Source organism: Carassius auratus, chromosome 16 (genome assembly GCF_003368295.1).
Source record: "Carassius auratus strain Wakin chromosome 16, ASM336829v1, whole genome shotgun sequence".
NCBI lineage: Eukaryota > Metazoa > Chordata > Actinopteri > Cypriniformes > Cyprinidae > Carassius > Carassius auratus.
The window spans coordinates 15,411,125-15,429,417 of NC_039258.1; the positions used below are offsets into that span (position 1 = coordinate 15,411,125).

Consider the following 18,293-nt stretch of genomic DNA (forward strand, 5'->3'; position numbering starts at 1 on the left):
CTGTGTGGGGAGATAGTTTTGAATTCGCTTGTCAAAAATTCACCAGACAACAGGAAATGTGACTGCAAAACAAACCAAAAATTACAGTGGATATGACATCAAGGGACAATAATGCTCTGTTCATTATAATCATGCACTGCATTTTTATCTTTTTTGCTGCTTTCAATGTTTTAGCTCTTAAAAATCTGGCAGAAAAAGTTTCACTCATCATTTGTAAAAAAAAAATAAATTAAAAAAACCCTTTTGAAAGTGATTCAGCTGACATCTGTGTTGTTACATTAAGCTATAGCTGCGGTGTGAACTTAGAACTATATTCTAATAAAATAAGAAAACTTTATAGAAAACGTATTATTGAAACTGCTATATTTTAGTCATCTTTGGCCAGGCCTGGGGTCTCATTTATAAAACTCTCCGTAGATTTCATCCTAAAATTTTATGTAGGCATAAAAGCTAGATTTTGCGTACACCCAAAAGTTTTCAGATTTATAAAACCATGCCCACGCCAAATAGTTCTCAGATATTTTAGATGCTCTCATTCTTTTACACTGGCCAAATAGAATTTCGATTATTTCAAATTAAATGTATGCAATTTTGCTCATAAGATAAATCTTACCGTTTTCTCCAAGTTATGTCCTTCAAATATAGGGGAATTTTTCATAATGTTGTAGAGATTACTTTACACAGCAGTAACACCTCGGTGCAGCTGTTGTTGTTCAGTAATACAGCAGTGTCCGCCATAATATCGCAGTAATTACGCATCATCGATCATTGTTCTCGCTAAAATATTTCTCATAACATGTGGTCTTTAGTTTAGTTTAAAGATTACTTATTGTGCACCTATAGCACTCCTCGCTTTAATAAAAACAACGTCACAGGAAAATAGTTTATTGTTAATGAAATTATGCAATTATGTTGTTTGTAAAATTATGTAATTTCAGTGTTAATCTCTATTAATTCGAGTGGAATATTTCTTGTAAATGTGTATATCGACATGAAAACAGAGTTTAAAGTCATTGTTTACTTCATTTATTTTCTCACTCCATGAAAAAGAGTTTTATAAAAAAAAAGCATATTTTTTATACATATTTACTGTATAAATATTTTTTGTATAAATCCCGATATGTGCGTAAAAAAATGTGTACGCAATTTCTATGCCTATTTAGTGTGTAAGCAACGTTTATAAATGAGACCCCTGGTTATTTTCAGTGACTCTTTACGCCAGTAGGTGGCAACAAGCAACTTTTTTAGTCACTGAATCTACGTTTTCACCCAAACGTTGGATTTGCCACTGTGTTGCATTGGGACACGTGACAGTTGATCTTCTGCTTCAACTGTCAATACTGGGTCTAAAATATAAGTTATTCATAGAATTTTACTTGTTATTTTCTCATCCGCTTGTTTGTTGTAACATATAAAAGCATATGCGTGTCTGTGATGGCTTGCGCGGCCGTGTTCCTACAAACGAATCTCATTCGAAGTCGATTAATATTCCAAATAATATTTTTTTGCAGCACTCATGCACAGAAGATAGTGCTTGATAGGAAATTAGTATAAAAGTAGTAAAAACAAATGCTACTTGTATTGTTTTTAAATGAATTATTATTCACAAACTCTTACTTCTACTACCATTGTGAGAAATGAATAGACTAGGCCTACATTGTTTATTCTCTTCACGTACCATTTTCTTATTTGAAGAGATTCTTAAAAGGAGTTGTTTTTTTCAGGTGGGGCTAATTTCTTTAGATATTTTGAAGCAATTTTGTGTCCAAATGTGCAGCCACTCTAGGTAGCTCTACACACACACACACACACACACACACACACACACACAAACACAAACACACACACACCCAAGCCATGAATGAAAAAGTATAATTTCTTGGTCAGACAGTGCACCTAATCCATTTATTGGATCTAAGAGTTTCAGAGAGAAAGAGACAGATAGACATGAGAGACAAAAAGAGACTGAGATCTTTGAAGCAAAGAAAAACAAGTGAGCAGACACTGGAACTGACACCTCCTTCTCCCACACAAAGTGGTCATCATCCAGTATGGAACAAAAACAGGCTGCAGTCTGATCTAATTAACTAAAGAGCAATATTTGCTCACCCGGAGGACAGCTAATGCAGCGCTGCCTTTATATGGAACGAGGCGAGAGCAAGGAACCAAAGAAAGAGTGCAGAGCTTTTAGAGTAAACACATTTGGTGCCCTTGAAAAAAAAAACATTCTATAATGTACTCGGAAATGTATGGACATAATGCAATTGAGTTTTGGTGTGTATACGTGTACAAATGTATTTCTGATGCAAAAGGCTGTAATGTATATAAACTCCATCACCCTTTGCCTGTGTAACTGTGTTAAAGCAGAGCATGATGTACGTGCTGTCTGTGATGTGACACAAAGCCCATTGTGGTGACCTTCCCTTCTGATGTGCTCTCTTGTTCTTGTTCTCTCTCTATTACCCTGTTTTGTTGAGAGCTCTTCATTTAGCTCACATTTAAATTCAGAAAACGCTCAGGAGCTTTTGTCTGATCCAGCTCATGTCGTGGAGGTGACAGCACTGTCTTTGGCCAGGCACATATATATGTATGTTTGTGTGTGTGTGTAAGTGTGTAACTCCAGCTTACACTTTGACGCTACACCCAAATGCTTTAATAAGACTAGAACGAATAAAGGCCAGTGCTGACGTGGATGAGCTATTATGGGCCCCCTGCCACTTCGCTTTTTTCTGTCCATCTATCAGGGCTTCTTGCTCTTTACGGACATTGAAATACATACCCTGCCTATCCCTTCAAAAACCAGCATGGGAAGTATAACATACAGATATTAGAGTGTATGTTGTGTGTGTAAATGACAAAGAGTATTTTTAGATGCAGATGGGGTCTTTGAGGTGATCTGGATCTGCTGAGCACTCTGAAATACTATGAAGATGCAGACTTAATGGGATCACCCAAAATGAATATTCTCTCATCCTTCACATACTGTTATGTAGTTGCAAACATGTACGTATGACTTTTAAGAAGATATTCTGAAGAATTTTGGAAACCCGTTTTAGGATTGCAGCTTTTCCAACACATAAGAAAAAAAACATACTTTAAACGAATCATATATGACATAAATTTTAATTATGAGATAAGTAGTCATAAGATAAAAGTTATGAATTATGACATGGATAAGTATAATTTTGACATAAAAGGCTGAAATTAAGTCAACTTTTATATCATAATAATGTCTACTTATGTCACTTATGTTTTTTTTATCTTATGACTTAATATGTCATAATTTTTAACTTATCATGATTTATTACAATTTTAGATTTTGTCATAGTTATGATTTATTAATAGCATAATTATGATTTACCAAAGCACTTTTTTTGGACTTAATATAATTAACTTTTTATATTATTAACTCTCAAAATTATGACTTAGTATGCCATCATTTCAAAATCATAAATTTATGTCTCAATTTGAACTTTTTTATCTCATAAATATAATTTACCAAAGCATCTTTTGATGGACTTTCAAAACAATATTTCATAAAAGCAATCTCAAAATGTTTCACAGAAGAAAGAAAGTAAAGAAATAAAATTTTAGAATGAGAGTAATTTCATGATGGCAATATATATATATATATATATATATATATATATATATATATATATATATATATATATATATATTAGATGAACATATGAAGCTTATAACTTTTATGTCATCTCAACAAATGAAAGCATAAGCTAATTCAGTGGTGCTTTTTGATATTAACCTTACTGGAAGTGATTTACTGATTTAATGTGTATATTTGCAATAAATAGTGCCATTAACTGACCATCTCAGTTTGCTCATATAGGCGACAGACTGCTGTACAGTATACTGTATATGCTCTATGTATAGATGCAGGCTAATTCCAGAGTTACCTAGTTACTAGCACTTAAGCTCTTGCCACAATAGTTACTACTATTAGTAACCCTTCACAAGCACACTTGTTTTTAACTCCCCTTAAGCTCATCCTAAAAACCATTAACCATTATGCTTGAGGTAGTGCAGTAAGTCCTCCTTTTTAAAAGCTCAGTCTTTGTTTCTCAAAAATTGATAAGGAAAACATGGATCAGAGTTTAGTGCAGCGTGACAAAAGAAGAGACTAAAGTGAGAGTTTTAAATAAAGTTTGACTGTCACACAGATGACTTCCCCTGTGTGCTCTGAGCTACTAATTCATCTTAAACACACTTGGCCAGCTGGGAAATCCCTCCTGAAGAGCAACACTGACCTCAATATACAACCTGCCCAGTCTACAAATGACCACACACATGCACACAAAGCACAAGCTAAGTTCAGCTTGGACTGCGTTGGTGCTTAAAAGAATGTGTTCTCCTGAGAACTGTTCTTGACAGTGCAGAATTTCTATAGGATATCTTGGCAAATGAAATATGACATGCAGTACACCGTTAAAAATAAAAGTTCTTTGTGGAAGCCAAAGGTTTCTTCGAACCCCTGAGGGGACATGGTGATGGAAAATAAACGAGATGGGTGGAAAAATTATATTTCAATGCTTTTGAGTTTGTTTTGCAAAACATTCTCATTCTCATTCAAAGGTGTTGCGTTCCCCTGAGAAATAGTGTGTAGTTGTTTCTCCCACCTCATATTATTTCCATCCTAAAATTTTGTGTGTGAATGCAAAGTTTTTTTGGGGGAGCGAAAGATTTGTCTAGAGAATACACAAGCTTTAAAATAAATTTTTTCTTTCAATTTTAATTTATTTCCCTCACCATGTCCCTTAAGGGGCTTCATAGTAGGTTCTGCTTTGAGTGTTCAAAATTAGATTTTTTTTTTCATGGCTGTCAAACGTATCATGATAAAAAAAAAGAAAGAAAAAAAGTAAGAAATCTATTTAAAATAATAAAAAAATAATTACTTAATTTTAAAATATAAAAGCAGCATAAAACAATATAAAAGCAGATTATTTAATTTTAAAGCTATTTAATTTTATATTTAATATTTTCAAGTATCATTTAATATTCACTATCAAATATAATTTTTTTTTTTACTGATAAATAAGCTTTCACATGTTTTATGCATAATAGGGGGCCCTGTAGCCCTGTTAAAGGGTCCAGAACAGGATGACATATAACTATCTGGTATCAGGCAATACAATTTTAATAACATTTTAAATATATATTGTTAGTAATTCGATTGCATATGTTTTTGCCATTGCCTTATTCAACCTGCATTCATATTTGAATCAATATGATGCCATTCGTTCAGTTTTAAATGCAAGATATGAATGCAAGATGTTGCATTTTACTCTGCATGCCGAGCACATAAACCCTGCGAGAGTGTCAGCGGCGCAGCTCAGAGCAGCAACGTGTCAAGCAAAATGCAGGGAGGAAATATTTATAACACCAGAAAACCGGTAGTGTGTCTTTTTATGGAGGCCAGAGGCATGATAATGGAAGAGAGATGGAGTGAGAGAGAAAATGAAAGAAGAGATAAAGATAGACAGCATACTAAACCGACAGAGCGATAGACACGGAGACATGCCTTCTGGCTGTAGATGAGGGCCACAGCTGTGTTCGGTGCGATATTTTTAAACGCATCAATGCTGCTCCAATCCCCGCACCGCGCCTGACCTATTTATAGCCCGAGCCGGCCATTGTTCTATTTCTGTCACCTGTGGGCCATGCTCTTGTTGATTCGCATGCAAATCAGCCTCCTCCTCTCTGCAGCAAGCTACTTGAAGGAAAACCAGAAAGAGAGAGACAGAAACAGGAGCTGAATGCAACTCCAACCAACCTTAGAGGATAAAAATCTGGTTGAGAGGGAGGAGGAACCAAAAACAGTAAATCTGACACATCGGGGAGAAAATAACAAGCAGTTTTGTCAGGACAAGAGGAAGGCAGAGTGTAGAGCATGTGAGAGACTCTCCTGCTGATTCTCAGAGCCACTTAGGTGTCGAAGCGAAGGAGAAGAAGCGAAGAGATGAGCAGAGCAGAGGAGGAGTGAAGCTTTTTATTGTTAGTGAGGGGGAGCTCTATAACTCTTCGGGTGTCGCTTAAGAGGAGGAGGAGGAGGAGGCAGGGGCAAATCCTGGTCTCTTGAGAGAGAGAGAGAGACAAACACAGAGAGAGAGACCGAGAGAAGAGGAGGGGACAAGCTGACAGCAATACAGGAAGAGCAGGGCTGGCAGACGATGTGCTGCTAACTCAAATACAAATGCTCCAGACCATTTACGAGGCTGACTCCTGTTTCTCCGCAGACATCATCGGGAAACACCGGCTGCCTCCGACCCCTCACGACACTGACATGCACAACGTCAACAACTCAGGTGACTCTTTTTGTAAGATCTCGGTCTGTATTTAGTACTCTGATGAGAAGGGTCTTGAACTGGTGGAGTTTTATACTGCCGGTTTAAAGCGCTGTAAGATTCGTGTTCGTGATGTTATTATGCTGTCCGAGGAGAAACTTTCAGGAGAGCATCGTTCTGTGGATGACTGTTAGTGGGTTTAACCTTAAACCACTAAACTAACAAAGGGGCAGCTCAAGGTACTGTAATTATCCTGTCAGACGTCAGAAAGCTTAGGTTATAATGGGGATAAAAACAGAACGCGTACAGGATGTTAGGCGAATTTAGCCTTTAATTCAGGAGAGAGGAAACTTCCTGAGAAATACGGCGTCAACATGAAAGGGACGTTGCTGTTCGCGTTTCGCCAAAGACAATCAACCCGTTCTATTTTTGACCTGACTCTGTTTGAGGAGAGCTGGGCTCTGACATCAGCGAGCAAGGATGTGTTAGCTTTATTGTCTAAAATTTGAGCGTGACTCATTTGTGCTCTTTGCTGTTGTCTCTGACTTGTGGTCGCTGCCAGAGAGCCGCTCGCGCAAACTCTGACCGGTTTGAAACGGTGTTGTTCTGGGAAATCCATGATATGAAAGTTGGGGTGAATGTGGGGGGGAAGGAAGTGCGTATATAATAAGACAGATTGAGTCATTTCGGTTCCTGAAAGAAGGGTGGAGGACATTGCTTCACCTCTGATTTTTCTCTCTTTGCACTTTTCACCGCTGAACCACAGGAGATGCTCTGCCTAGATTTCAGCATCGTTGCAACATAACTGAAAGTACGCTAAATTTTTTCGACTCGCAAATCAGCGCACGCACTGCCTAACGCAATCCTGTCATTCTAAATATAGTTCTGACTCTCATTTTGTATGAGCACTGTGTACAAAGACAAGAGAAAGACTGAGCTGTCGTCTTCAATAAGGCTCAGCAGAGCAACCTGTTAGGGGACTAAGTCCAACCAGCCAGGGCAGTAGGGCACCCCGTTTCTCGCCCTAAACTCCTCCGCCTAATACCGAGCCATTCAATTAATGCTCATCTGTCCAGTGAAAGCCCCGTACAGGCATGCATGGCATTAAAAGAAGTATGCAGTTAAACAACAGCCACCCGAGCGAGGCAGGCAGGCCCGCTGCTCGCTCTGTGGGTCAGCTATTCTTAGTATGTTATTCTCAGCTTATAGCATTAGAGTGCTAAGATTAGCCGCCGTGGCGCTCTGCTATCATACCATCTCGACAAACACTTAATATACAGTGGAACAGTTATTATTAACAGAGAGTTTTTCACTGTCATGTGATATGCGGTTATGTTTTACATCCGTTATTGTTGAAAAGGGTTCTGCTTGTTAAAAATGTCTGTTAGTTTTTTTGCGTTTCTGCTCGATGCAAATAGCACTGCTGCAAAAAATGCGGAGTGTGGAGTATCTGGAGTAGTTAGAGCTTTTCACCGTGCGATCAAAAGACAAACTGCAATTAATTTGTTGTGGTTACTGAGGCAAATAGGTCAAGTTAAGTGTTCCTTAAGAGTGCCGATTTAAGGATTTAATCTGTAACACTGAACATGCTCAAGGATTCAGCTCTTTGGTTCAAAGCAACGCTTGAAAATGTGTGATCAGAGTCGAGCCATAACTCTATGGGAGCGATGCTGCTGTCGGAAGATGTTTATTGTAATGCTAATGTGCACCCGCTGTCTCCGTGCAACTGTTATAATCATTCTGACAATTCAGAGTAAAGCAAATGTTAGAAGGCTGAATATTCTGTTGACTGAACAAAATATTTTGAATGAACGGTTGAAAAGTCATCGTCTGTTTGGTGTGAAATGTCTTGTAGTACTACAGTTTGTTCTGGTTTATTTGACATGTCTGCTTCAGCAAAAACACGATACAAAGTGTCTCAAGTGTAAAATACTCATAAAGACATCTAGTCTAATACACTGGCAGCAATTTTATGCTCACCGAACAAGCAGTCCCTTAATGTAGGTTATAATTGGCGACAATCCATTGATTAGTGAAGTTTTTAATATATTTCTGAATAAAATAAATGACTGTTCATGCATCATCTTGTTGCTTTTATCTGTAGCCTTTCACAATGACTCCAGGCTATTTTACTTTTTAAACATGAGCTTTGGATTATGCTAATGGCAGTGATGAGCAAATAATGTGATCATGCGGTCTATGGAGAACTATAAAGTAGAACATTGAACCTTTTGTTGGGCTGATATGATGAATGTATTATTCATCATAACGAGTGGAATGACTCTCTCGCTGATGTTTAATGTCAGGGCTGTGATTGTTGTTGGATGGAAAAATTCGTTTTTTTCCATACATTTTCAAGATTTTGATTATTGAAATAAATAAATTGGATAGGTTTACAAAATCATTGTGAAAGAGTTTCAATGTAGTTAGTTTTTAATTCTCACAAACACATTATTCATAGAACAAATTCTCTAAAAAATATTTAAATTATGTCATATATACTGTATATACACACCCAGCGGATGAAATAAGTATTGAATACATCACCATTTTTCTCAGTAAATATATTTCTAAAGGTAGCAACAATAAGGTTGCGAAGTTCTTGAGAGCTCTTTGCTTTTACCCATCATGAAATGTTTCTCTTGTGACACGTTGGTAATGAGACACCTTTTATAGGCCATCGTTTGGGACTAAACCAGCTCATATTAATTTCCAGTGACTAGGGGCAGGATTGCTTTCTAATTATTGATTGATTTCTGCTGGTGTCTTGGCTTTCCATGTCTTTTTACACCTCCCTTTCTTCATGTGTTCAATACATTCCCCCCGTGGTCATTCTACTTTATTACTCTGAACTTAATTTCATAACTTACTGTTTTGTTTTCTTTGTATGTATAGATTGCTTGGGTTGTTACCGACATCTGGTGACAATTTCATGTCAACAGCACCTTTAAAAATATATTATATTGATGAGTTCGATACTTATTTTATAAGTTCAGTTTGTTTTTTAATCCAAATGTTGATGGAAACTATTTTCTATCCTTGGCTTATCTAAAAATATATATTTGTAATATTTATATTATTATAATTTTTTAATACATTTAAGGAAAATTAAGTCAATTATATTTGCTTTACTTATATTTACTAATTTTTAGGGCATTTTCTTCTTGTATTTAATTAATCATCCAAAAATAAACCCCAGAAACATGTTTTTTGCTGAAAGGGATGATCTGGATTCCCCTTGTCCTGTTTTTGCTGTGAAGAATAAGCTTCTACTTAAAAATACAGCAGCGTTTCCTGCTTTAGACACGCCTGCAACCCAGAATAACATCAGCAATAATGAGCACTCAGTCACCGCAGCATATGCAGCCAAAAAAGCATCACTTATTTTGCTAAGAAACGCACCGTATCTCCTCCAAATATAAAAAAAACTGTTACTGACAACAGAGGTTAAAAAATAGAATTCAATTTAAATGTGCCGGAGGCTAATTTATAGGGCACCTGATTATTTAGCAGCTTGTTATCTGTACTCCGTATATAAATGATGTACCAGCAGCCTCATTGCAGGAAAGGTTAACATATGCAGCATTTATTTGAAGCATACTAAAATATAAGACTATTTATGCTCTTTTTTTAAACATAACATTAGAAAAGTCATGAACTTTATAATTTAATTTAGAGATTCAACATTGCACTGACTCTGTAAAGCCTATTTATACTGAAGACAATTTTCATTTTAAATTAAAAGGTAGCACATCATTGTGTGAGACATTTCTTCCAATACAGACTGTCATGTATGCATAAACGCTTAATTAAGAGTCTAATTTAGTACCTTTTTCACTTAACGGTGTGTGGGAGGTTTGCTTTTATGGATGTATGCCGCACTTCAAACTCAAGGCTTTGATCATCTCAGTAATCAACAGTAATGAGAAGCATCAGTCTAGAAATGCATTGCTCAAGGGATTATGGGAAATGGATTACAGCAGATGAGTCACAATATCCCTTTGGGGAAAGGGAGCCGTTTAGACGCGGGGCAGAATGCTTGTCACCCCTTCCTGCTAAAAATAAAACTGGGTGCTTTCGGTCTTCGTACTTGTGTTTACTGATACAGTGCCACATCTGCACCACCATTCTCATCTCATGTCATATCGTTCAGTTGAGAAATTGTTGGTAAAACCACAACTAAAGACAGTTCATGAAAGCTAGAAGGTGCTTGAAATGTTTGTGGTGGTAGGGGTGGGCAGCGCAATAGCTTACATAAAATTGACAGGGTGCACTTATTTTTGCCCGAGTTAAAATTACCAGATGGCTCCACACGTTTGACAGTCTTTCACACATTCCCTATATTAAGAGTGTGCTCAGAAAAGCAGTTATATTTAGCCTAGTTACTGCTGATTGCCATTCTCTTTTCAGCTCAACTGGCGTTAATACATCAACATCTTTGCTTCGTTACACATAATGTTCTTCCAAAGGCTCGAGGCCAAAACACGAGGTGCGAGTGTGTTTTGTCTCATAACACCAATTTAGTGCTGATGTCAGGTGATGCAAAAATGGCCCACGTCCCACTGTACTCTCAACAAGTGCCTTGTGAACATAATTCAAATAGAGTGGCAGGACTGGTGGAAAAAAATGAATGTCATTGCGGTTCTACAGCATCCAACCTGTTGATTCATCTAGTCAACAATGTATTGTGAGAGCTAAGTGGACTGAAGCAATATAGATCTAATCGAATGACGGAACCGCGTGACGCTTGGTGTTAGTGGTTCTCACACATTTTCTGTGCTAAATATGAATACGAGAATACAGTACAAAAACAGGCAATGTGTCATGTGTACGCAGTGCAACACCATGATACATAATGAAACAGTCAGTGTGACCAGTGCAGTCCCTTTCTCAAATGAAGTGAAAAGTAGGCAGGGTTGCCAGGTTTTAAAAACAAAACCAATTGCTACAAAACTAGCCCAATCACATTAGTTTGATTCACGAACGAATGTCTCCTTAAAGGGTTAGTTCACCTGAGAATTTGTCCATCTTCTACTCACCCTCGAAGCATCCTAGGTGTATGTGACTTTCCGAAAACACATGGATTCGCTACAGGAGGCCTTTATTCACCCCCTGGAGCCATGTGAGGGATGTTTTATTACAGATGCGTGCACTTTATTTTACGTCTTCTGAACAGTTGACAACAAACAACCGCTTACCCCACTGACAGTTTTGGACGGGCAAGGACAATTTTTAATATAACTTCTATTGGATTATTTTGAAAGAGGAAAGTCACATATACCTAGGATCCTTCGAGTGTGAGTTGAAGATGGAGGGATTTTCATTCTCGGGTGAACTAACCATTTAAGTAGGGAATTAATTATTTTTTCTCCTCTTTTTGTAAGTTTCCCCAAATATTTATTCTTAAAAGGTATTAAAAGACTTGTGTAAGGGACCGGAACAGTTAAAAGGAATTCAAAAAGTAATTAAATTCCTTCCAGTTACCATTTTTAAACCCTATAGTTCACATTAAGAAGAAGCCTTTTGACCTTTGATGACGCCAACGCTTCTCTTCCCAACAATGTTACACAATGATGTCACACTGTCTGGAACAAGGTTAAGTTGTGTTGTCCAGAGGGCGATTTGGTCTAACCTGGTCATTCTTAATCTTCAAACCACCTGCTACCAGTTGAGTTGGGAGGTGTGAGTGGGTTGACCTAAGGTTTCTTTGCCAAGAGCTCAGCTGGATGGTTGGATCAAAGTGTATCTTTTTAATGATGGTAGTGGGGAGGGCAAGCAGGGAAACATAAGATAAATGAGATATCACCGTGGCGAGTGCTCCAAACCAGCAGGTGTTTCTGAGGCTATTTTTAGCTCCATTTGGGCAGTGAGCCCAATGCCTGTGACTCATTGTCGAAGCTCATTGGCTGACTCCATGAGTGCTGTAAGAACACAGGCTGCTCTTTGTAAAGAGCTCTCTCAAGTCAGAATTAATATTCCCCCCATCATTCCAGGATGCTTGGGGTCATCTGTTTGGCTCACTAGAGAGAGCCGCTCCTGTCGCTTCAAAGTCGCCTCTCTTCTGAGAAGTGCCATCACGCCAACAAACCAAGGTGAATTTTTGCTAAACACCCAGAAGTTGGACCTCAAGTGGAGCTGACAGGCATAGCCGACGTGTATCAGTGTCGACAGAAAGAGGGAGTTTGTGTGTGTGTATGTTTCTGTCTTATATAAGGGATGATATAATATCCATGGGTGCTCTCGGTGAGGAGACACCACACAGCGCAGCTCAATATCTGCAGGAAGAGGAGTCATTATGATGTCGCCAGCGTTGCCATGGCAGCCAGTTTGGGTGGTGGATTGGGTGTGGGTTTTGTCATAGACTAAGATTGCACCACTTGCTTTTATGTTGCTATTTATAATCAGCGGTTGCGCATGCAGACATTTCTGATGATGGCGGAGAACATTATATTCGACCAAACAAGCACACAAATGCTTTACCATTAATGTGTGAATTGCTGCGTGCGTCACAGTAAGTGCCTTGCTATGGCAGATCATTAGGGGAATATTCTAGGCTTAAGAGACACAGGTTAATGGATAGAATTCATGCTTTAAAGGCTTTGCCTCTGTGTGTTTGAGAATGGAACAGGTGGTGGTGCGTTATGCCAATAACAAGCTTTCTGAAGATTAAAGATCTATCTATCTATCTATCTATCTATCTATCTATCTATCTGTCTATCTGTCTGTCTGTCAGTCTGTCTATCATAGCTGTTCTGTAACTTCTTTGTCTGTCTTCTCCACACCCATATATCATTCTGTACTTATACACTTTCCAAGCGCCATGATATGTAATTGCTTTTCGTCACGCAAAAGAGTCACAGTCTCTTATGATGAGCATCTTCTCTTATCCGCTTTATCCGAGGGACTATCCTCCAGGCTTGCTATTGATTTACACGGTCTCTTGGATATATATATAGTTCTTGGGGCCTAGGGGATGCCCTCTGCTTTTTTGTACCCGGTGTATTGCTTGTAATGAGGCACAGCTTGAAGACTAAAGCAGCAATTTTCCATAATGGTGAAGGTGTGATGATGGCTCTAAGGAGGGAGGATGGTAGGGGAATAAGAAGCAGGAACAAAAACATCACAAATTTCTGAACAACGAACTGCAGCACTGCAGTCTCCATACTGACCAGAGAGGTCATTAGAAAACACTGGACCAAACCATGGCTAGTAATTACCTTCAGAATTACACATGGAATGCTGGCTGGGATTCTTATGTACGTAGACACACTATTGCAAAGTTGTTTCTACTGTATCTCTGCCTACTGTATCAGGGAAGCTCATACGGGGCCATACTTAGAAACTTTTGATGGGGGAGGTGTTCAGCTGAGGAGGGAAATTAGGAAATATTTTTTTTCTAGCACGTTGGAAGATTCAACCTAAGACCTGCTAACACCAAGCTATAACTATAGCATTAAACAAAGTTTTTAAAATCAACAACAACAAGAAATCTACAAAACTATAATGATAATGACACAATTAACAATATTGTTAGAATCACTTTCATACAGATTTTTTTAACAGCTGATGAACGATAAAAACATTGAAAGCCAACTTGACTTTAAAACACAGTTTAAATGTAATGTCTCTAAAAGTGTCATGTGGTGTAACTCTCAAGTACAAATAATTAAACTAAAAAGTTTCTTGCAATTAATGCATGTGAATGAATGAACTGTCAAATTTTTTATAATTTTATTTTTATAAATATTCATGAATGTCGTCATGTTTTGGCGTAGTGAACACATTGCAATTTACACATGGTCTTGACACCCAATTTTCTGATACTGACCTTGTCATGAGTGTCTCCAGGGGTCCTGCATATGACATATAATACTTCTTAATCTTTTTTTTTTTTTTTTTTTTATGCATGTTGGTTGTACCACATGACTTTGTTGGTTGCGCCACATGACTTTGATTTGATGGACTCAAGTTTTTCAAATATTAACCATTTCAAAACTAAAGATATTAATATCTTCATATATGTGTACCTGATCATTTAAATATCTCTAAATAATTAATAATAATAAACCATCAAAATGTAGCAAAGACTTTTGTACTAAATCCTTCTATTCTCACTCTTTTATTTCTCAGTGGACATTAAGCCAGAGGTTCCACTGGCTCTTGATCCGGGCTCCCCACTGGACCTACGTACAGACGTTAGGATGCAGAGCTCTGCTTCAGATCCCAATGTGTGGGAAAGACAACTTCAACAAGAGCTGCTCCTCATTCAGAAACAGCAGCAGATTCAGAAACAGTTACTCATCAGTGAGTTCCAGAAGCAACACGAGAACCTGGTTCGCCAGCATCAGGCCCAGATACAGGAGCATTTGAAGGTACCAACACAAACCTGTTGACATACTGAGCTGATGCAACACAAAGAGGAAGAGGTACAACCGTACAGTACAACTAGATGCATAAATGTATAATAAGCATCTGCCTCTTAGTTGCAGCAGGAGCTACTTGCTATGAAGCAACAACAGGAGCAGCTGGAGAAAGAGAGGAAACTAGAGCTCCAGAGTCAGGAGAGAGAACTGGAGAGACATCGTCGTGAACAACAAGTCCTGGTTCTCCGCAACAGAGAGAAGTGCAGAGAGAGTAAGAGCTCATCATCACGCTCACCCACACAACACTCAAACACTCCACAACCTGTCTGGACCTAATACCATCAAAATATCATCAGTCAAATGACAGATTTATATGACGTCTGCTTCTTTTCCATGTTCACTTGAAAAAGTCAATGGTTTAAAATATTTAATTGTGATTAATCGCATGATTGTCACGAGTTAACTCGTGATTAATCAAAAATTAATCACAGCTATTTATCTGTTCTAAATGTACCTTTAATTAATACATTTCATGTTTTAACAAATGTACATATCTTGAATTTTGGCAGTATTCTAAATGCATTTTATCATACTGAAATCATGCAGTGAAGGAACACAATCTACATGAGCAGTCAGTCTAGCTAGTGTTTAAGCACTTAGACCTATAACTCCTCTTATTAACAGTTAAGTTGTCCATACACTGTATGCTAAATTAATCTCTTACTTACATCGTACGTACATCTGCATTTTGTTGCATATGATGAGGGAATTCGAGAGTTTCAGTCTGAACAGAACTCTGGGATTTCAGCCATTACTGATTTAAACGCCTCTGATTGGCTAATACAGAAGCTCAACAGAATCACGTGTGATGTATCATAATGAGCAACGCTGTAAAAACGCATAACGAAAATTAAATCTGTGGGGCGGAAAAGACTTCTCTCGAGCTGATCACCTGAACGAAATGCCACTTCGCTTTGAAGTGCGCAACGAAAACACACTTGATGAAGGGATAAGGCCATATTGTGCTATTGGTTTTGCATGTTATGTATCATTTTATTATTTATGTGGGTAAATCTGGAAAAAAAATTGGTTCAAATTCATGAAAGTAAAGTAAAGTAAAGTAAATATGGTTACAGATAAAAAATAGAGGAAATTGTGCTAAATTATCATTAATAAATAAGATAATTAAAATAATCTATGCATATAATATTAATGCACCATTAGAATATATTTAGTTTTCGATAATTCCCTTATCCTAATTTAATAAGAAATGTGTCTTAATATTAACAGCCTAAACAGTATTCATACAAATAACTTTTTATAAATAAATAAATTAGAACTTAGTTTTGCACAAAGTTTGATTTAACAGCCTTCAGGAGTGCTCCACTGCTGCTGTCCAGAAGAGGGAGATATTCCTTCATCTGTTTAAGGTGCTCAAAAATGTTTAGCCAGTGATGTTACAGATACAGAGGCATCTGAACTGGAGCTTTTGAGAGGAGCGTGTGGGTGAATGTGTTGGAGAGATGCTATTGTTTGAGGCAGATCCTGCTGGGTCTGGGAGTGGCAGTAATACACTCATTTCTCTGACCTTGAAATGAAGCCAAACTCTGGAAACATTCTTTCTGTTTACAGTGACTGTATCACGCTAACCACAGAATGTTAGACGAGCTCTGTCAGGAATGTCTCAGTTTTATTGAATCTAAATATAATTTGAATCAACCCCAAGATGCTCATAATTTCTGTTTGTGCGTCTCCTGGTCTGACAGGTGCAGTGGCCAGCACTGAGGTCAAGCAGAAACTCCAAGAGTTTCTGTTGAGTAAATCCACCAAAGACGGTACAACCAATGGGGTCCCCCAGAGCTCCAGACTCTGGTACACGTAAGTAACCTTCACATACTTCAGATACCTTCAAACATTTGCTGTTTTAAAAGAGCTGGATTTTTTTTTCTGACTTTTCATTTTAAATTAATTTAAACTGAAATACTATTAAAAATGTAACATCTTAATAAATCAAAATATTATTCACTATGATTGTAAAGTCTCTTATGCTTACTAAGACTGCATTTATTTGATCAAAAATACAGCCAAAACAGGAATCGTTTGAAATAGTATCTGTTTTCTATATGCATGTGTTTTATAATAGAATTTATTAGTGTGATAGCAAAGCAGAATTTTCAGCATCATTACTTCAGTCTTCAGTGTCACATGATCGTTCAGAAATCATTCTAATATGCTGATTTGATGCTCAAAAACATTTTTATTATCGAATATTTATTATTGAAAAAAAGTTGTGTTGCTTAATATACATTATTTTTAGGATTATTTAATGAATATTATGTTTAAAAGAACAACATTTATTTAACATTTATTTGTAACATAATTATCTTTACTGCTTAATAAAACTATTTATAAATTATTCTTAAATAAATAAATAAAAAATCTTTCCAAAACTCTCCAAACTTTTGAATGATGTGTATTTACATGATGTAAAATATTTAAAAACATAAATAAAGCAAGACTGGAGGAACATTTCAGACTTTCCTAATAAAATGTAGCTGATTTGAACTAATAATCAGTAATGTGATACAAAGGTGGATAGTACTAGAGCACAAAAGAGCTGTCTGCTGTATTTATGACTGTGAGGTAAGTTCAGGAGTTCAGTTTGCTTCTCCTTTCTGTTCAGGGCCTCCCATCACACCTCTCTGGAGCAAAGTTCACCTCCTTTGGGAGGAGCGTCCTCCTCCTGCAAGATCTCCCTGCTCTCCCCACAAGACTCCCGGGACGACTTTCCTCTGAGGAAGACAGGTAGGTTTCTAAAAGTCGGCCTCTCAGAACTGTCCCAAAAAGACGTTACTCACACTATCGTTTCGTAATATCATCATAATGTGCGTTGCATTCATGAGACGTACTACAAATTATATTTAATTTCAGTTTTTATTGCTTTATGAAACATGGGAGGTGGGGTTATGACTCAAAAGTCTTTTTCCCAGAATTACAAGATCCCTCGAGAGACTACACGCATAGGCTCGGATTTGCATTATTTCAGGGAAAGTGTAATGAAGAGTGGATTTCCACAGTAGGATTTCTTTTCCTCTGAGCATGCTATAGAACCACAGATTTCCTAAAACGCTAAAGGTATATCATTTTCAGCTGTATAAGAGGCTTTAATTATTTCTAAAATCCTGGACTTTTTCGCAGAAAACACCACAGGTTTGTTGACTCAGTGCTGGAAGGAGTCTCGTAGGAAGTCAGTATTAATGTGAGTTATGACTCCCACTTGGCTGGCCAGTCATGAGTTCTTGCAAAGGCCGACCTGTTCATAACTGTGCTGTTAAGTCACGGAAATGACATTACATTCCTTCCCCTTTGTGTCCCTTTGAATTATGACAATAAACAATTATACCTGCTTAAATGCTTTCCCATATGGGTTGGCATGTTGTGTATTTACATAATTTGGGGATCAGGCAAGTGAGGTTTAATTCTAAATTATTCGAACTGTGTCTGCCAAATGTAAACTAATCTAAGGTAATTATGTAGGTTGTTCTGTTCAAATAAGCACTTTATGGACACATGAAAGAGACATGTTTATTGTCTTAGCTTTTGAACAGTAACCTCCCAGTTTCAGCAT

General features: G+C 37.5%; 1 protein-coding gene across 4 annotated transcripts in view; it reads left to right on the forward strand.

Moving 5' to 3' along the window:
• hdac9b (histone deacetylase 9b) overlaps positions 1-18,293 on the forward strand; it is a 53,221-nt gene that overhangs the window by 20,093 nt on the left and 14,835 nt on the right. The window contains exons 1-5 of one of the 4 annotated variants that reach the window (XM_026284346.1): positions 5,831-6,323; positions 14,433-14,674; positions 14,786-14,936; positions 16,423-16,543; positions 17,349-17,470. In XM_026284346.1, coding sequence (XP_026140131.1) covers positions 6,212-6,323; positions 14,433-14,674; positions 14,786-14,936; positions 16,423-16,543; positions 17,349-17,470 — 748 coding nt within the window. In that variant the 5' untranslated portion in view covers positions 5,831-6,211. Of the gene's footprint in view, positions 1-5,830; positions 6,324-14,432; positions 14,675-14,785; positions 14,937-16,422; positions 16,544-17,348; positions 17,471-18,293 lie in introns of those variants that run through there. The other 3 variants (XM_026284347.1, XM_026284344.1, XM_026284345.1) reach the window with 3 other exon arrangements.